Source organism: Halyomorpha halys, unplaced genomic scaffold, assembly GCF_000696795.3.
Source record: "Halyomorpha halys isolate HHAL.00 unplaced genomic scaffold, Hhal_1.1 Scaffold417.1, whole genome shotgun sequence".
Classification (NCBI taxonomy): domain Eukaryota; kingdom Metazoa; phylum Arthropoda; class Insecta; order Hemiptera; family Pentatomidae; genus Halyomorpha; species Halyomorpha halys.
This window is the reverse complement of record NW_027111032.1, coordinates 206,871-228,629: the sequence shown is the minus strand read 5'-3', so window position 1 is coordinate 228,629 and position 21,759 is coordinate 206,871. Positions and strand designations below refer to the sequence as shown.

The 21,759-nt window shown below is 27.7% G+C and overlaps 1 protein-coding gene across 13 annotated transcripts in view; it reads left to right on the top strand.

The window, feature by feature from the left end:
- The window catches only part of cnn (centrosomin), a 169,023-nt gene that overhangs the window by 116,946 nt on the left and 30,318 nt on the right, over positions 1–21,759 (top strand). For 10 of the 13 annotated variants that reach the window (XM_067049137.1, XM_014423337.3, XM_014423339.3 and 7 more), the window contains 5 exons: positions 5,865–6,052; positions 8,663–8,836; positions 8,921–9,079; positions 12,207–12,437; positions 18,310–18,576. In XM_067049137.1, the coding sequence (XP_066905238.1) occupies positions 5,906–6,052; positions 8,663–8,836; positions 8,921–9,079; positions 12,207–12,437; positions 18,310–18,576 (978 nt within the window). In that variant the 5' untranslated portion in view covers positions 5,865–5,905. Of the gene's footprint in view, positions 1–5,110; positions 5,258–5,306; positions 5,324–5,864; positions 6,053–8,662; positions 8,837–8,920; positions 9,080–12,206; positions 12,438–18,309; positions 18,577–21,759 lie in introns of those variants that run through there. The other 3 variants (XM_067049138.1, XM_067049139.1, XM_014423344.3) reach the window with 3 other exon arrangements.

The window sequence follows — 21,759 nt, the reverse complement described above, 5'->3', positions numbered from 1 at the left end:
TTTTTTCTTATTCTTCAGAAATAGACAAATCGATTGACATGTATAAAAACGGTGAAAAAATGCATACTTTCTGAGCTATGCACCGAAAATGCTTAATTTTGTCAATAATTATTTATTTATTGTTTACCAAAACATCGGACCAGCCCATTATCTTCCCGATAAAATCCTGAACATTTGGATCACTCATCACAATTAGATGTACGGTGCGGCAGTCCATAAAGTATGGACAAACAAATATTCCTGTTTTTGTATTAGATAAGCACATTAACATATTCCTCACAGTCGACTGAAAACAATATTATTCGATAAAAATATGTAGAACTTCATTACTATTCTCATCAGTTCTCTGTCATCCTGATTTCTAGGTGGTCTTAAGTCGATTATTATTTCCTTTATTTCAAATAGCAGCACTCAAGTTGCGCAATAATCTCTACACCGAAGACAAATGACAGTACTATCTCTTTTGGGAGTATTTTCTGGCGGAAATGTTAAGGTACTGCTATACGTTTGCCAAACTATGACAAATTCGTGTGTGTGCAGGCATTTGGATGGGTTGTTTGGATTGCATGGTATAAGTTAGCCTGAATTTGTGGACGAGCCGTTGAGTATCGGTTTTTGAGAACAGATCAAAACTTGATTGAGCATTTGTTGATAAAAATAAAAATAATATTGTTGTTTTTTACTATCCTATTTCCTCTAATTGTTTTTTTAATGCAACCAGAGGGTTATAAAGAAAATATATACATATATGAATCTAATTTCTGGTTTATATCCAGTGGTTTTTTAATATATTTTTTTCATTAATATAAAATGTGTAATATTTACTTATTGTTTTGGGATATACCCTTATAAAATACAATTTTACTGCTACTAATTACACTATACAACTTCTCTATTGTATATTTTTGTAAAACAAACCGAAAGGGGGGGGCAAAGATTATAGAATTTAAAAAAATAAATAACATTGGATAGAATAAAATACATATCATTAAGTAGCATGAAATACATATAATTGATTTATGTTTGCATTAATATATGTTTAGTTCTTTTGTGTTTATATCTACGGGTTGTAGTTTTGGTGTAATTTCCTATATCTGTGTTGTCCAATCTTTATATCAGCGTGAGTGGGTTGGACCGTCTAAAGGTGCCTCAACTCGTTTTCAAAACAATGGCAAATTCATGACTACACAAGCGTTTGGATGGGTTATTTGGATTGGCTGGTACAACTTAGCCCTAATTTGCGGCCGACCTGTTGAGTGTTGGTTTTTTGGGCTCAAATCAAAGAGCGCTTACGCTGCACTCAAACGTATTGTTTTAGAACTGCTAACAGATAAATATTTGTGCTCTTTGTGTTTTAAATAATTAAAGAATTTTCCTTACCCTTCGGAATGAATAGTTAACTCTAGTTTAAGATAGTGTATTTTAAAATTCTATTGATTGTTTGAAAATACTTTGTTTCAAATCTTTTCAATTAAATTTAGGTTTTTATGTTCATTTAACGCTGCACAAATATACATTGGTAAATACATTATAATTAATTTAGTATTCTGTCGATGAAATTGTATCATCTATCCCCATCTTTGATATTTACACCTCCTTTCATTTCGCTTATCTTTATTTCATTCCTTCTCGCAATGAAAATAGGGTAAATCTTTGGTAATTTACTCTTTGGAACGAACAAGCTTGTGGATACCGGCCTTTGTTACTTTCATTGTTTTCCAAGCATTTGCGGCAAGTGTCAAAGGTGTAGATCCGGCTTAAGGCTCAACTTTCAAAATTGGTCTGAAGCAAATCGAAAGTGGAAATCTTTACACAGTTTCGATATCAGGTAATCTTATTCCTATAGAAGAGTTTATAATATGTTTTGTTAGAATTAAAAATAGATAATATCAATTGTATAAACCATTTGATTCTTCAAAACTAATTTTATTAATAGAAATACAATTGTATAATATAAATTTTGTTGGTGAACTAATTTTTTTCACTTTTTAAATAAATCTACACAAAATGATTTAAGTACCAATCCCGAAAATGTCTTCTTTACCGAAAATTTTGCGGTAATAAATTTTGTACCCGTTAATAATGAAATGGGTGAAGTCCATCTGCAATGAAAGTTCTCCATACTGTAGTTGGCGCAATATTCAATTCTACTCTAGCTGTTCGTACAGTGCCAAATGGATTATCATCAAAATATTGTAATATGACCGCACCCCTTTCTTCATTTCGTAAAGGGGCAAAAAAAAAACATCAGGACATGATATTATAGCAAATGTACCAGTTTCTCTAAGACGTTGAAACGTGGAGCTACCTATTCACGACGGGCAGGAATGGCATTGCAAACACCGTACACAAAGACCTTATCGGCATATTCACCATTAGTATAAATAGGTATACTGATGAGTACTCTGTCAAAGCCTCTTACAAACTGATAAATGTTATCAACAGTTCCCAATGCTAATCCCAAATAGTATTAATCCTTATGTTGCCGATAGTTTTTATACAATTAGGGATAAAAGGCCATATTAGTATTTTATCTAATTCATCTCCTAAACAAAGCGTTTGCTACCTTCACTTTGAAAAACATTTAATATGAATCTTAATGTTTACATTTAATTAATAAAGTAGTTAGAACAAATAAATAGGTTTTATTTAGTTCATATAACGTAAATAATTCATAACAATGAAAATATTTAGGTGTGAATATCTCCTAAACAAAGCGTTTTCAGAGGAAATTTTTTTTCTAGTTTTGAGGTCCTTAGTTCATATTTTTCGTTCCGCCACTTAACCCTGAAACACCCTGTAAAATCGAAGTGACAATATTCCAGTTTAGACTTTAAAACTAAAAGGAAAGATATGTCCTACAAAAGGGTTTGGGAATGCAATTGTGTACATGTCATGTTACAAAAGACATCCTATTCTTACAAACTTATTTATACATTTAAGTAATTAGAATAAAGATATTTATGAAGCCACGAGTACTATATGATAGCTGATGTACCACACACCGACTGCGAGTTTTGTTTGTGTAAGTTTTGTTTGGACAAGTAGCCGTTTCACCTTACTAGGTATCTGCAATGCTCGACATTTGGCAAACCCTAAATATTTGGTGTGTCTTGTGCACATGATAATCTAGATCAGTTTGCCTGAGGTCCGTTGAACCATCCCGAGGCGAGGCTCCTTTAGCTTGCACTTAGGCAACGTATAAATAGCTAACGCTGGCAATTATCTTATGTTCCTTTTTAGCGGCGTTGCAAGTCCATGTTTACTCCCAATTGCTTACACTATTTCTCAAGATGGCTGCTCTCTACTTTCTTTTGTTAGCTATGCGTTTACGATTTATCTTGAGCTGCTTCTAAACAAGTGGTAACGGTGCATATTTTAGGAAATCAGGAAGTCATACAGTCTGGGTTCACTGACTTTAAGGACAAGGAACTTCCACTTATTCGTAATAAAGAATAATTATTATCCTTAGATAATTTCAGGAGGATTGAATAAGATAAGGATTTTATAGGATTGAAATCATTTTTCAAGCAAAATTGTCAACAAAATGTCTTGAGTTTCAGTACTAATTACATGAACGATCTTTGCCCGTTATTTTGTCTATGTTGGCTACAGGAAGTTCTTTCTTTGTTCTTTTTTATACATCAATTAAATTAAAAGATGAATAATATTCGAGTGTTGTGACTTGTATTATATTCTGTTATATTTTCTTTTTGAGATTAGTGAATCAAAATAAAAAATTGGTTTTATTCAAAGTATTGAGCAAGTTTAACACTATATATATCCATAGCCACAAAAATACCATGGCTCTAAAATTCTATCCAACCCTGACTCCAAAATGAAAACCTCCCAGCGACCCAAAAATAAATCCGGCCGGACCCCCAAAATTTAAAACACCCTGGTTCTAAAAAAGTAAATTTCACTCCGGATTCCAAAAAAAAAAAAAACATGTAGATATCGTTGTCACAGTTCAACAGTGCAACGTTTCAAAAAATAGTTATTTTGAGATATGCGTGTAATCTTAGCAATAATGCAATCTATACGGTTCAAATACTAATATCTGGAATTTGTTTTTACTTATATGTTTTTATTGTTTTATTACTAAGATTACATGCGTATCTCAAACTAACCATTTTTTGAGATGTTGCACTATATATAAATATAATGCACTATATGGGACAGCAATATATAAATCCGGACCCCAATTGATTTTGATATGCGAACTTCAAGAGAACTTCAAAATCTCGTTCGAACGGTTATACTGCACTAGCACTTCTCATATAATATGAAGCTATTTTACTCGAACTTATAGGCTACCCTACAAATCTGATATTGTTATTCGAATTGGCAACACTGTTTCTACTAGACTTCTCGCAGTGTTACCAACACAAATAATCGATGATCATTATTAAAAAACAATCGATTATACTTTATTTTAAATATTTTATCTATTAATTGGTGTATTGTATATAAATCTAGGAAAATAAAGGAAGTTGAAATCCATTCAATTTATAAGTCACCTAAATTATTCAAATAAGGGCTTTAGAACTATCTCATCCCGAAATTAGAAGATTAAATTTATCATGTAGAAAATTTAGAAGATTAATTTTATGTTAGAGATTTGTGTTGTTTTGGAAATATCCGAAAAAAAATTATTGGTTCGAATAATTCTATTAATATAAAGTCTCTTTCACTATCTAGAATTTTGAACACAAAATGCTTCCACATGACATACTAAGCAAAATTATTTTGCTCCCTCAGTACCAAAGGTAGGGAAGCTAACTGTTATTTAAACTAAATTGCTTAGACTAGTCCTTTATGTATGATGATCATATTTTCTAAGCACATAAATGCATGAATCGCCAATGAACTTCTTTTCCAAATTTGGCAATTAAAGAAATAACAAAAAAAAAAAGCAGAACTCAATTTTTAGTTTGTAAATGCAAAACGGAATCATATACATACCTCTCCTGATCTCTGAAGGACAGGAAATGTCTATTGGGGATTATGGAAATTATAAACAATATGCAATTTATTGTGATTTTATAGACATGTGATTACAAACAGTTTTCGTCTATACTTATTGTCATTTAAACTATAACAATATTGAATCCATTGCACCAATATCAGCTAAATATTTATGTGGGTTTCAATAACCTATTTGTAAGTTTCTAAAAAAGATGGAAGAAAACAGGCTGTAAATCGAACCTGCTTCCAAGTTCGTTCTAGAACAACTATTACTTCGAATTTTCGAGTTGTGTGTAAAAATCATCTTTTCATCTATGCTTACCATTGATTTAATCAACATATTTTCTATTGTAAGGTTAGTTCTGACAAAATATATTGAATCAGTGTTGATCATAGAAAGATTACATGTTAGTCGGCACGATCAATGCAATGCTTCCTTTATTTTACTACACCTATGTGTCGACGTGAGAACAAGAAAACATCGCAAACCCGAAAAACTTGTTTGGTATGGCAATCGGAGTTGTTTTTTTTTGTTGGTCCTGTTAAATTCTTGGAAAGAGAAATATAATGGAGGGAATAAACTTTGGTTCCTTCCAGAGTCGTGGCAGAGGGTTACGATCCAATCACTCTGTTTTAGTTTAGGTTATAATGGAGGACATTCATATTAACCTCAACTGTAAACAGTGGGCGTGGCCTTTTTGGCTTCCCTTTTGCTTTGAAGGAGAGTAGGGTTATGGGGTATTTTAACCCCTTTCGTTACCAAGATTTCTTTCTAAATTTTAAAATATTTTTCTCTTTGTCATCTCTTTATTTATTTTTCTTTTTATAATCTACATGCATTTTTTATTTATGGTATTTTTCAATTTAGTTTCTAATGTATTACTTTTTTCTTACAGACAGTGGAGGAGCTTTGCCCTCTTGCTCGCGTGGTAAAACTATGAGGGAGTTTGAGGCAGAACTGGCAGACCTCAAGCAGGAGAATTTTGAGTTGAAAATGCAACTCTACGTTCTGGAGGAACAGAAAGAAGCTCTGGAAGATGAAAGGGATGCTGTGGAATTGCGGATCAACTACCAGAAACTTATGGTAAGTATATTTTTCATTTATAAGTTGAATATTCATTGTTTCATTAAACATTTTATTTATTGGAAGATTGTTGATTCATCTTGTGTGATTAATAAAAGGAAGATGGAAGATCTAGCTGTGGTTAAAATAACTTAAATAGTAAATAACTATTTATTATGAGCTAAAGTTTCGCCTCACTTTGTTGGGCTTCATCAGGGCTAAATTAGATACATACAACTAAAATAATATAACAAAGTAACAGAATAAAATAACATAAAATAAAAGTAAACCAAAAATGATGTAGAAGAATGTGAAAATTAATATAAAAATGATCAAAGTAAATTGACTTTGTTACTTAATCTACTTTATTAATTTTCTTTACCTTTCTTCTTTCTTTTACATGATTTTTAGCCATATCTTAGTTTACTTTTATTTTATGTTATCTTATTCTCATACTTTTTTACATTATTTTAGTTGTTAGTATTTTTTTTTTTTAGCCCTGATGAAACCCTGCAAAGTGGGTCTAAATAATAAAGGTAAATAAATAATTACTATGTGAGTTATTTTAACCAACTTCCTTTTAGAAATTTTGTTTAATTTTCTTTGTTATATTATAATTGTTAGAATCTTGTTTTAATTGTGTTCTTATAGAGCATAACAACTACATATAATAGTGTGAAAATAAATTTTGGGGGGAGTTGGTCAGGGAAAGAGGATGGGATCAGTGAAGAAATACATTCTAACAAGTGAAATATAATTTTTATTGTATTTCAACGTTTTGGCTTTCATCAGAGCAAAGTATAAAAAAAAAAAAAAAAAAAAATAATAATAATAATTTTTACTTTAATTATTAATTTTTATTTTTAATTATACATTTTATATATCTATATGTTGTTTTTTTTTCTGACAGCATTCCCCCATCCAACTCCTCCCTAAAATATATTTATATAAAACAGAATGGTTCCTATGTTTGTCCATTACAAATTTTTCAACTACTAGGCTGATATACACGCTTTTTTTTTTTTTTTTTTTTTTTTTTCAAAATGTTCTATGTTGTTCTTGGAAGATTTGTTTATAGCTATTGAAATTATCAATCAACTCTGTCATAAAAGTTATGAACAAAATTAAAAATTATTGGTACATAACTCCAAAAGTATATTTTTTTTATATATATATATTTGTGACAACATGATAATAGGTTAACAAAAAAGAGGGGGGAGGGGAAATCTCTTAAATCAGCTGAGTAGAAAGATATTTATGAAGGGTACACATTTTTTGCAGGTAACTTAAAAAGTATACATTTTTGATATACTACATCAACATATAAATATGGCACCATGATAGACTATCAAATCATCTAAGAAAATAAATAAAAATTTCCTAAATAGTACTATTATTAACCATTATATAGCAAATTTTGCGACCATAGATGTTATTTAAATAGTGATTACATTGAGAGAAGAGAGAAATGCTCTATTTAGCCATACTGCCCAATTACAGGTAGCTACAATACACAGCATACCCATCAATCTATGATTGGACAATATTCACATGTTATAACGATAATTTTTTCACCCCTTTTTTCTTCACAATCAATACTCATCTACAAATCTAAATACTAAATACAAATATTTTATTTTATTTTTTTTCTTTCTTTATCAACTTAACAATTTCCTTAAATTTAGCCATTTTATTTCATTAACTTGACAATTTTATTCTCCCTATCTCACTCTCAGACCTCCCCTTTCCAGTGATCCACTATCTACATTCAATACGTTTAACAAATTCATCATCAGACAGCAATGTGGAGTCAAACACAAAGACATAATAATCATTGCAGTAGATCAATTTATACAAAGAAGCACATCAATTTAAAAAATAAGTATATAAATCTAGGGAAAAATCAAAACAAAAAGTCAGTTAAAAGAAAATCATTGAAATCAAACCATTATTAGCAAAGATACAGCATATTAAATTTTGTTTACTTTTTATTTTCCAATATTGCATAAGTCTAACACGATTATTTCATTCACGGTTTTTTTAAGATGATTTTTTTTTTTAGAAAATTGCTTCTTCTTTTTTAACACTCATTTCCAGTTTGTTATTAACTAAAAGGGAGTGGGCCTAGTAAGGCACTGTGCTACTAAATCTAAAAACCTGGATTTGAATCCGGCTGTGACAGAGATAATTCTTTGTTCTGAGTCAACACTGAGGCCTTAAACGTAGTAATGATAAAATTAGTACCACTAATTAGTGTTTTTCACAAATCACCCGACTATACCCCTCCCCTCTTCACCCCCAACCATCTTCTCATATTAATCCACATTTAACAATAAACACATAAATAATTTTTTTAAAATTTTATTTTGTATTGAATGCATTCCAATGATAGTTCTATTGACTGATGTTATTTTCTCTACCGATGGCTCCCTGCGGGTTTTCCCAAAGTTAAATTACTTGTCACTATTAACATGTGTACAATACAAAATAAAAAAAGAAAAACAATTTTGAAGTCATGTCACTACCAAAGCAAGGCAGCTATATATTCTTTTGCATATCATAGAGAGGTTTTATTATATCATAAAATCCATTTTAATTTCATGAATTAATTTTTTTTTTCTTCCATTTTAGAAAGAATTTGAAAAGGCAAGGAGCGATATCTTGGAAAAGGATGATTTAATATTAAAGGCAGGTGAAGCTATGTCGCTCATGAGCAAAAAACATGAAGAAGATCTATGCATTCTTCAGTCAAGGGCTGCTGAAGAAATAGAAGCTTACAAGCAAACTATATCTAAACTGGAACAAGTGTGTATTCTTACTGATTTTTATCCTCTTACTTTTATAAGGATTTATTTTTATAAAGTAATCCAATTTTTTTTTTTTTTTTAGGAAATCTTAGAATTAAAAGAAAAATCTTTTTTTATGCCTAAGCCAGCAGTATTTGATGACTCTTCTGCTATGTATGCTATGGCTTTTAATATTGGTGGAAATGTAGCAGATAACCGAGGAACACATTCCCAAGAAAAAGTTACAGAACTTCAAGGAAAGGTAATTCTAATTTTAATTACCATTTTCTTGGATATCTTGCAGTATTTATACAACAATCTATACTGGCAAGTAGAAGTTTAAGACTACTTCTATCGTTTGAGAAAATTCGATAGACTTAGAATAAATTAATTAAAATTACAAAAGCTTCGCCAAATATGTATAGTGCAGTGTAATCAGTAGGGAGGATGTTCGAATTACAGAAAGTATTAGGAAACATGATGTAAAAAAATACTTCAATGTGAATGTACATAACTATTTTATTTATATTATGTTTTTACACATTTTATTGGAAATTTGATCATTGGAAGTTTTAAAAAATTAATATTTTTTAAAGGAATAGGTTATTATTCTTTTACATGCTAAGTGATGATTTAAATTATAAGATTTTTCATTCATAAGTGATTTATTTAAAACATGATGAAAAAAATTAGTTTACCATCAAACTTTGTATTATACATATTTCTACTATTAATTAAATTATTTTTACTCTATAAAATGATTTATAAAATAGATATTATGTATTTCTAATTCTAACAAAATATATATTGTTTATATAAACCTTGGAGTCACCTTCGACCAACACCTTTCCTGGAGTAATCACATTTCCCAAATCACACACAAATCCGTAACTGTACTCAAACAATTCCTTAGATTCCGTAATTCCATTCCTCAGAACACCCGTCAGCTCCTAGTATCCTCTCTCGTCTTCCCCCACTTCAACTACGGTTCCTTGGTCTATGGAGGGCTATCTGCAGGACTAGAGTTGAGACTGAAGAGACTCATGAATTGCTTTGTAAGATTTATCTTTGAGTTCCCAAGGCGCTCTCAAGTCTCCCACTGGTATACCGAGTTGAAGTGGCTCTATCCAACCTCCCAAAGGCAATTCCTCCTTGGTGTTTTCCTATTCCAAGTTCTTAAATTAAAAAAACCTACCTATATCCGTGATCTCCTCACTCTTCATTCATCCATCCACTCATTGAACACCAGATCCCAACCTATTGATTGTTATATGCCCTCCTATAAAACCGCCTTCTTTAGCAAATCCTTCGTCATACATGCAACCTCCTTCTGGAATTCTCTTCCCATCTCCATTCGCCAGTCCTCATCCATTCTTTCCTTTAAACAACACCTATTCCTCCACTTACTGTATAACCAAACCTCTGCGTCATTGTAATAAAATAAATAGACATATATTGATCAACATTATAAAAAGTAGTTAAGCCAATATCCCATTGTAATTTCATTTTAGTATTTGAAAACTAGTAAATGCTTTCCAGACCAAAATCTTAATGTATGAATCATGTATTGATTCTTAGGGGACATATGTCCCAGAATAAAATTATTTTTTTCATTTCATATTGAACAATTTCATAGAAATTAGATTACCTGATATCAAAACTGTGTATTCCCACTTTCGATTTTTACAGTGATTATCATTACTTGCCTATTGATCGGAAAGTTAAAAGTGTCCTTTACACATGAGCACATTCATTCGAAAACAAAAATGTTATTGCCTGCTTCTACTCAAAAAAGTAACTTTGTTTTTTAATGTCAGTTCGGATTACTGAGATTAGACTGTACTTACCCAGTTTGTATATTGTACTCAAGCACTGAGGGTCTGGCTACATCCTTACAGAGTGTCATCTCCTTTAGCTAATGATTAAGGAGAACTATTCATACTGCTAGACTTCAGTGTTGCTGTGGAAGGAGGTTGTGGGTCCAAGTTATTTTTCCTATCATGCAGGCTTGTAATATAATAATAATAATAAACCTACCTCAGCATCAGTGTAAAACAATTTAAAATAGTTTGTAAAAAGTTTTTGTTGGATTTTTTCCACCATTCTCAGCCGTCTTATCCTAGATAAACCAGAACTAGCTTACCCTAAGGGTAAATAGAAACTGATGAAACATAATTGTCTCAAGATTTATATCATTAGTAGGTTTAGTCAAATATAAACAATATCAGTTCCTGATTCTGTAGCTAATATTTAAAATATGATCTTAAATATAGATCTCATATAACAGAAGTCAGTCCTGTTTAGTATTTTAATCCTCCTTTAGTTCCACAAATGAATGTGGTTAGTGACTCTGGTTTGCATATGATCTTTCTTCATTCCTTTTTCTTTAGTTTTTTAAAACTGATAAAATCCTTTACAATTAAAAATAGATTTTCTCTATGTATTGTGTTAAACTTCGGTCAAATTTACAGTAGTCATCAGAGCAAAGAATCGATTATAGTCCAACATTGAAACAAACACATCCTCGTTAGTATTAACACCTAGAAAAACATCTTGTTTTGAAGTAAATACTTTAGGACAAGAAAAAAGTAGAGTATTATTATAAATATTAACCAAGGAGTCAAACCTCAGTAAATTTAAAAATAATAACCTTATTTCTATCCAAATAAAACAATTGAAAACACATTATAACTGTCAGCTTTGCAGAATGGTGCTGAAAGTGTAAAAAACATTCCAAAGTATCAGTTTACAGTATGTCATCACATTTCCAGCTTTTTAATGTGTCAGCCATCTGTACAGATTATTTGAATTTTTTTTCTTATTGGTAGATTTTTTACCCATCAAATAGTAGGCCTGGGTAGTTTTGAGTTGTTGAAGTATGAGTCGAATGAAATGAAATATACCATGGCACTAGCCCCATTGACATTACTAAATCAACCACAAAGGCAGTGGTTATCTCGGCAACTGTTTGAATATGGTTTAGACAGGTTGAAGATCTATTTCGTGGCCGGACCCAAAGAATGAATCTTGTCTTTCCTACTCTGGTTGGAATAGGTAACCTGTAGGATGAGGGGGGAAAAAAAGCATATTCTACAGGTGTGTTACAGAATTTTAAATAGTTCTGTGCCACAGAATTCTGAAAATTCCTGTTGTGACTCTCATTCCAGCCTTCATTCTCTTGTACTATTTGTTTGGACTGTGCAGAATACAACTATTGTATTTTTGTATTTTATTTTATTTTTTATCGTATATTAATGAATTAAGTAATATAATTTCCAAGCATTGTTTGATCTCAGGATCCTGAGCTTAATACAAAAAATAATTTTGAAATCTTTATCCAGAAAAAAAATAGTATAAATAATTACAATCATGATTTTTTATTTTTATAGATTGTGGAATTAAAAGAAGAATTGAGGTTTAAAAGTTTGGAAGTGGAAAAGCTGTGTGAAAAATCAGCCAGTCTTGAACTCGAGGCAGAACGGTTGAGAAAAGCAGAGTCCGAACTGAAAAAGAGGTTGCAGGATAAATTAAACAGCTCTGCCAACTCAAATCTATCTGCTGCTGAAAACCAAATAAAGGATGTGACTTATAAGATATCGCAATTTGAAAAGGATAAAAAGGTACTCATCTCTTTTATATTAATTTAAATATATCATTGCTAATTGTTCTTTATTAAATAAAATAATATAATGATAAAAATCTTCATAAATATCAAAATAAGTACCACAAGTTAATTATTAATAAATAAAGGATTTGAACATTCTCTGGTTTTGTCATATTTGCTTCTTTTTTATGAGATATTTTTTCTTAATCTCTACAAATTGTATGCATGTTGTGTTTTCAAGTTTTCACCTTCATGGTTACTTATATAGTAATCTGTGACTAAGAATCTGTTACACAGTTTAGTGTGTGAGTTGTCTCTTATTGTGATGAATAACTATAAAAGATTCGGTATTCTAACAAATCAGTTTTGTTTTTTTAATTATCTTTAACGCTGTTCTGTTTTATAAAATTATATTTATTCCTCTGATTAGTCCTTTTTTTTTTTTTTATTTCAGTACTAATGTACAACGTTGAATCCATGCCCATTAGGTTCCTTATATCCAAATGAATTTAAATAGTTATTTTTAATATTAAATAATAATTAATGTTTAAAAAAGTAAATCATATCATACACATTTTTGTTTATTATTCAAAGCACTAATGATTCACTACGTATATGTCGATTTTGTATTTCAAAATAAATTCGGTCAAAGCACCTTATTTTTTCTATTAAAAACTAAAACCTAAGTGCTTTCAATCTGTACAGGGTTTTCAGGATTATGTCCTGATACTAAAAATATAAATTAAGGATCCCAAAACAAGAAAAAATTCTCCATGAAGGTTTGTCTGTTAACGCTTAGTTTAGGTTGTAATAAATAAAATAATATATTTTGAATTATACATTAATGAAATGTATTGTAAGGTTTATATTTAAATGAAATTATTAAGTGTTACTTGTTACCATGATTACTTTTTTTTATTTGGTTGGTATGGAAACATAACATAATAAACGTATCTGACTACAAAATTTTATTTATTTAATATTAATACATAATTAAACTGAAAATTATATATATTTAAAATTATCTTCAGAAACGTTCGGAATGTCTTGACTATAAGAGGAAGCGTTTGTAATGTATTCTAGAAATCCAATTAAATATTGTTTGTTCAATTATTATTATTTCACTTATTTGATTATGCTTACTTTAAAAAAAATATCACTTTCTGGTAATATTTTTATTATTATTACAATTACATTTTAAAAGCTTTTGTGATAATTTATATAATATTCATGAAAAGATTGGACATTAAATAATTTTCTCTTGTGGTTTAACATACATTTTGCTTCGTTGGCTTCTGGGAAAAGACTGCACTGGATTTTTTAATTCTGTGCATGGCACTCCCAATAAAATGAAAGAAACTAATGTATTTTTTCTTTTTTAATGGTCATTGACTGTCCTTCTTATGTTTAAAAATAATTACTAATGAGTTTTAAACCTTTAAAAACTTAATTTACTTTTTAGATGTAAATTAACTAAATAAGTTTTCACAATCGTTATGTATATATACTTATTGTCAGTTGCCAGCGCAAGGTGATCGGCGTATTCCCAATTTAGACTCCATTGTTCTGGCCTTCTAACAAAAATCACCTCTATGTTTAAATATTCAAATTTACAAATAAAAAACCGAATATATCCACTTCACTTCCAACTGATTAAATAAATGATATTTATCTATAAAATGAATTATTAGGTTAATAAAAACATTTAAAAGGTTTTATCAATTAGTTATTAGTGAGTTTTGATCAATGACGAATTCAGGAATTGAAGTGGTTGCACTAGTTTATCAAGTCACTTCCATATGCCTTATCGCAGAAATTTTAATATACTAAAGTATAATCTAAAAAACATAAATTTTGAAATGCTATTTACCTTTTCAATCAAGAACGTAATAATATAGGCTCTCGTTGTATTTATATGCAACAGAAACTAGTTTTAAAGAAAAAAATGTTTTAATTGACCTTCGATGAGGTTTGTCCACTTGTGGTTTGCTAAGTCTATCTTGAAGTTGAGTTATTACTTGAATATTTATATTTTACTCTGATATTATTAAGTATTAGTATTGTGATAAATGAACAATTCAATTTCAGTGTTATATCAATTACTGTATCATCAAGGTAGCCGTTATTGATCCTAATGGCTTTCAATCTTGTGAAGATAATTCTTATAAATATGCCCTGTTAAATTTGAGCAAATATAATATTTTTTTTTTGTTATTGTTTATTTTCAAAACAGAATTTGTTTATAAACTTCTTTTTAGAGAGCCTACTGAAAGAAGTCAGTTTTAATTCTATTTATTTATTTATTTTTTTAATTTCATAAAAACAAAATGTATTTTTATATTTAATTTAAAATTAACTTTTTTAATTTAATGTTTTAATTTTATATTAAATTATTAGTAAAAATTTATTATTTGGGTAAATACATTTTATTCACAAATACAAAAATATTTTAAAAAATAATAAAAAGTTTGAAATTAATTTTGTATATCTCTTTAATAATAAGTAGAAACATGATGAAAGATTAAAAATATTTATATTTGTTTTTTGTTTTTTTTTAAATAAAATATATAAAAAATAATGGTTATATTAAACTTTAAAATAAAATTATTGAAAATTTCGTATTTATAACTGATTGTACTTTAAAATTAATTATGAATATAAGAAAGCAAAATTATTTCCAAGCATAAACTCTTGAAGTGATTATCGTTTCAAAAGTATTATCACCTCTTCATATTTGACTTTAAAGCAGTCCTACCTCTCTGTGTTTAAACTCCAAAATAGCCCTGGAGTTTAGTGCCAAAGGCAGGTTCCAGGGCTAACTATAGCTTAGTGAATGGTCTGGAAGCTGTAGGAGGCGGCATCACATTCTCTATCTGCTGAGTCTCTTTGTCCCGTGAGATAGGCTATTGTTTACCTTTTTAGAAAATTGTTTCTAAGCTTATCTTATTTATTTGTCTTCTTTATTCTGGTCATGTAACTTCTAACAGCTGTACGTTAGCATGACAAAAGGTTTTTTTCGTCACACTATTCAAGCTAGGCAAACATTCATCTCTGGTTGAAACTAAACTGCATTTGAACTCTTTTAATTGCATTTTATACAAGATGTCTGTAAGTAATATATATGTTTTTCTAACATTAGTCTTTAATTGTTTTATTTATTTTATGCATATATATATTTTTATTTTGGGACAGAGAATTTTAGTGTATCATATAAACATAGTTTATTTATTGTTAATCCATGATAGTGTTCAATTACTTTAATATTTAATAATAAATTACCTTCATTGAATTTCCATTTTTTTATAATGATAATTTGAAAAATAACAAAGTATTGTAATATAGATACAATTATTTTTTTCTTTGACTTCAAATAATAATAGTAAACTAATATATTTAACACTTGTTAAATATATTAGAGTACTATTTTTTTAAGCATATTTTATTCAATATTTCCATTTTTTTTTTTCAAATAAGTAATGCATAATTAATCATTATCACTAAGTTGTTTTAGATCTATATTGAAAGGAAAAATTGTCCACATTTTATTGTTTGTTTTTATTTTCTATTAACTATTAATTATGAATACTAATTATTGTTAATTAATCTATTAACTATTGTATTAACAATTCTCTATTAATTATATAGAACCAGAATCTTTTACATTTAATAGCTAAAGTCAGATGAAACTAATTATGACAAAATTAGAAAAATAAATTTGAAATTTATTTGTTTTACTTATTTATATATATATATATATATACACACTTATATATTATATAAATGACAATAGACATATCAATTAACAGGGTTATTTGGTTATTTAGAAATTTTCATATGTGTGTATATACATATAAGAAAATTGCTAAATAATCCTAATATTTATTATATGTCTATTTCCAATAATTCACTTGCTCAATTTTTAAAGTTCCATTTAATTAATTTTAATAATAATTTATTTTCATTCAATAATTTCATGTACTTAATTACAGTATTTATTTTATTTATTTAAATAGTGTTTTTATTTATTTTTTGCTTCATTTTGTATATCAGTAAAGAAGTGTAGTTTGCCATAGACTAAATTAATTATATCGCCCATATGAATAGATATACAGATTTATTTGTGAAACTATGAAAGTATAAATATTTAAAAAAGAAAAAAAAATGGATGCTCCTAATTATTTTTCTGATTTTCTATCAACTAATAATTAATTCATCCAATTTATTACAGTCAATTTTAGCTATGCCACTCATTTATATTGATTTGTATAAAAGTTTAAATTTCATTTAGGTATTTTCACCTTTTGTATTTATTGCTTTTACATTTTTTCCCCATGACAAAAAAATATTACATATTTTTAATCAAAATTGAATGTTTAAGGTTAGAAAGAAAAGGTAACCAAATCTTTGCGTATACACAACTTAGAAAGAATAATATTTATTATATTAAAAATTTTTGTTTATGTTATTTTATCTATTTTTTAAAAGAAAAATATAATTTCTTATTGATAAGTTATTATTGACGCGGCAAACTGTGGAGGTCCAAGGCCTTGCGCGATGTACTTAGAAAATACATTGCGCGTTTCATGATGTGGTTTTTCATAGGGTGGGTTCATCACTCCCACGCCTAATTTTGTGAGTGCCACCCATTAGCTAACGGCCCTCACAAATGCCCAGAGGTAGGTTGTGAGTGAGTATAATTATTTCCTTGAAAAAAATCCCAGCTAGGGCCAGGGACTCAAACTTACAACCTTTGGGTTGGCAGACAGGCGCGTTACCACGCCCCCTTATTCTTATTGATAGTATAAAATTTATTATTGTACAAAAAACATAGTTTCTTAATGAAAATATAAACTATAAACATTAAATAAATATTTAATGATTTGTACTTTCTATAGATTTACCTAACATCCAAATTTTTTATTATTCTCGTTTTTTTAAATATATAAAATAAACTAACACTTTGAAATTCTCTTCTGTCTTCAGAGTTCTCTCCTTTAACAATTTTTTTTTTTGTAAATATCACAAATTTATGCAGTTCTCTGTGTATGTTCCATATAATTTTATTTCATCAATTTACACTACCTATCTTTGTCACACTTGATTTTATGTATTTAAAAATATATATATATGTATGGAAAGTACAAATTAATAAATATTTATATTATATAAATTGAACTTTCAGTGTTGAATTGTGGTTTATATTAAGGATTAATGATAACTTCTATTTTATGAAAACTCATTGGAAGAAAAATTTACTTAGGCTTTGATCGCTTTTTATTAACATGGCATGTTTCGAACTATTTATTGAAAAAGTATTTCAGCGATAACAAGATGCTTTGTTTCTATCGGTTGTTGCATCATGTTATAGCCTTCACCATAAATTGAAATGGAAAATATATTTTTAAAATTCTGAATTTAACAAATTCAAACATCCATATTCCTCATTTATATATATATCAGTTAAAAAACAAAATTGTTTTTAACTGGAAATTTACAGAATTGAAAAGAGTTGTCCAAAGACAAACATTTGAAACATTTTAAAGTCGAGTGGAATTATAGAGAACAAATAAATACTTAAGGACTGAATTCAATATTCAAGCAGAAAATAATGGTTCATCCTGTTTTTTAATATGAATATTTATTTAGTAGAAATAAAAATATATAAATAAGAAAATAATTAATCAATCAATATTGAGAAATAATATTCCACAAGCTAGGTAATATTCATAGCTAAACGCTCCTTTATGTTAAATGGCTCTAGAAGTTGAAGTGAAGAAAGAAGAGGAAGGAAAATTTAAAAAAATAAATAAATAAAAAGGTCTGTTTTTTTACTGTTATAACAATATTTAGTAGGGTATATTATTAACATCAAATTTTATTAATTTTAGATACAGCAGTCAAAACCAGATGGAGAAGGCAGATATTGCAACATTGTCTTCCGGACTTCCAAAAAGGAAACTGATTCGAGAAAGAGTGATTGGGAAATAGAATTAGAAACGACCAAAGCTGAACTTGAAGAGCTTAAAAAAGAGAAAACAACGATGCTAAAAGGGATGCAAGCATTGTTAGCACAAAATAATAAATTGAGCAGAGATATTGAACGTTTAAAAAGCAAACCAGACGAAAGACGAAATCTAAGTTCTGAGAAGAGAGAGGTAAATTCAAGGACTTTGGGTTTCATCACCACAAGAAATACCCCTTAGGGCATTAGATGCATTTTCCATTTATTAATTTTGCATGTTTTATTTTAGTTTTTGGATTTTTTTTTTTTTTAGCCTCAAGTAATGCAGAAAAATTACTATAAGTTGTTTGTACATATTTTTTCCATTTTTTTTTTATGTTTGATATTTTATTTATAGTGGAGTCATCCGGTTTTATATATATATTTGTATATACTTTTCTGCATTTTTGTATTATATAAACTGAAATTATCAAATATTGTGGGATATATTAGTAATTTTTAAATAAAAACCTGTATTAAAAAAAATTAATAAATTTTTATTTATATTATGAATACTTTTGTTTTTTATATTTTTAAAAATTCTCTTTTTATATAGTTAGTTATTTTGCTGAAAATTTTCATATTATTTACTAAATTATAAAGTAGCAATTTTAACCTATACAATTTATTTATTTTTTTTAAACTTCCTTGAAAATTTCATGGGGAATAAAGTCATATTTTAAATTCTTAGTTAACCAACTTTTTGCAAAACTTAAAATTCACTAATTTGTTTATTAAAAATTAATTATTTCAAATGAATAGAATAGACATTCATTATTTTATCAGAAAAAAAATAATAATCAATTTATACTAAAAATATGGTTGCTAAAAAAGTAATAAATACAATTTTTATTCAAAGATTAGGTGAATATTTTTTTACCACTGACTTATTACTTAATTTTTAATAATATATTGTGAATACTTTTATCATCTCCAATTTTATTTGTTTCTTGCACTAAAACAGCACTTCAAAGCACTGCTTTTTTTTCATGTTTAATAATTTTTTTTGTTTAATCCTGCTGATTATACTGGTCAACAAAAATTTTTGTTTAGAATACTATTTGTTAAATTTTAATTATAAAAATAAAAATAAAGAATTAATAAAAGAAAAAATGGTTTCACCTGATAAAGTTTACTTTTTTAAAACTAGAATGATATTTCAGAATTCTTTTTCAATAATTACAAAATAGCTTCTAAACTAAGCACCTGACAGATTTTTTTTTTTTTTTTTTCGCATCCTCCATTAATAAGGAAAAGGAAAGTAGGGTACATGCAAAAATGCTTATAAGCACCTGACAGAATAATAGATATTTTCTTTTATAAATTCGATAAAATCTGCTTGGATTGTCAAAAAATTTGTTCTGCAATGAACAATCATTTAGACCTAATTTTATGTAAATTTAATTACTTTTCATTTCAGGTTATAAGAATGTTCTTTAAAAAATGGTGAATAACTAAGTTTGGCAATTGGAATTTCGAGGGGAAAGAATTGTTCAAGTTGTAATTAATTATTTTTTATTAAAATCTGATAAACATATAATAACTATAAAATGTGAACCAGATCCATACACAAAGGAATAATTGTCTGCGAAACTTAAAAAACTGTCTTTAAACTAAAAAAAAAATTGTTGTGAAACTTTTAAAAAGGAGTGATAATTAACTCTTTATTATTATTTTTATGTGACATCGTATTCTGTTCTCAGAACACGATGTCTGTTCTCTCAGCTTACATTTAGTTTTATTTTATTAATTTGTTTATTTTTCTCAAATTCCTATTATCAATATTTTTGGTTATGCATCATTTTTCAGAGAATATTCTCTTATTACCTGAAATATATATCTCATTGTTAAATTGAATTTTCTTTCAATTCGTTCTAAACTATTGTTCTTGCATAATGAGTATTCCTAAGGATATTTAAGAAAATAAGATAGAATTACATCATTTTTTTTATTTTTTGGGAAAACTATCAATGTTTTAAGAAATTTAACTTAGAAAATGATTGTTGTACAGAGCTTGTTATGGATTATTAATGTTACAAATTTTATCAAATAAAAAAAAAAATCTTAAGGCTATTCGGCCAGGCACTTATTTTTTGGAATTTTGTGTGCTAATTAGTAAAAAAGTGAACTAATTTTGCTTAAAATCAAAAATATTGTACAAAAGTAAACTTTATAAATAAAAAATGAAAATTTTGTTATCATTCACTTTATAGAATCAAAATTTTAACAATTAAAGTATAGTACTACAAGAAAAATTTTGTTTGTTGACCTGTGTTATTAACTATATATTTTTATTATATGGTTTTTGTATATACAGTAGATTTTTGACTTGGAATATTTTATGAACCATGGTTAGTATTTGGACTTTGTATATTCCTCCAAGTTTTTAACGGATTGGTAGTTGTAATATTTCTGTAGTATAAGTTTTGAATCAAAATTTTTATTTTTTATTTCTGTAAATGAACATCATTTCATAATTTTTCTACTATCTAAGTTGAAGAACGAGTTAGTAAAAAGTAAAAATTATTAAGCGAAATATACTCATTAATATATAACTAGTTACTATTTTAGCTGAGAGATATTTTTCTTCTCATAAATAAATATTATTTTTATTTTTTTATTTATAAAATTGAAATGAATATATTATATTAATTTTCTCAAGGATAATATTGGTTAAGCTAAGGCAACTAATTTTCTTGAGAAAAATATGTTTCATTTATTGTTAATTTTTATTCTCTAATTTAAATGTTTATCAATGACCAACTAGTACATTAATCATTGTAAAACTGTTATATATTGTACAATTTGTATATCTGTTATATAGATTTTATCAAAAGCCAATGTGTCTCCCATTTTGGAAAATTAATATTAAAAAATTATTATGGGAGATTTGATGCAGTTAAGTTAACTTTTTTTGAAAATATTAATTTGTAATACTTATTTGGCTTCGGTAAAATTTAAATTTTGAAATAAAATGATTTTAGAACTTTAATTTGTCAAAAAAAAAAAAAACTTAACTTTTGAAAGGCGTATATATTGACTTCACAAACACACACATGCTCACTTAAATGCACTATTTGGTTTGATTGTAGTTTAGTTTAATAAAGTGTCTCATATATATTTTTTTTTTTTTTTTTTTGTTCTTTGCTAATTTAGTTTAAAGGGAAGTCTTTTGTTACTGTAGTTTTCAGAGCTTCTATTACTAATTTTTTCCTATTATCCAAAATGAATTATTGAATATTATTTGGCTGATGTTATTCTTAAAAAAACCTTTATTATTTAATTCTTTCTGAAGAACACAGTTCATACTTATATTTTTCAAATTTATATATATATA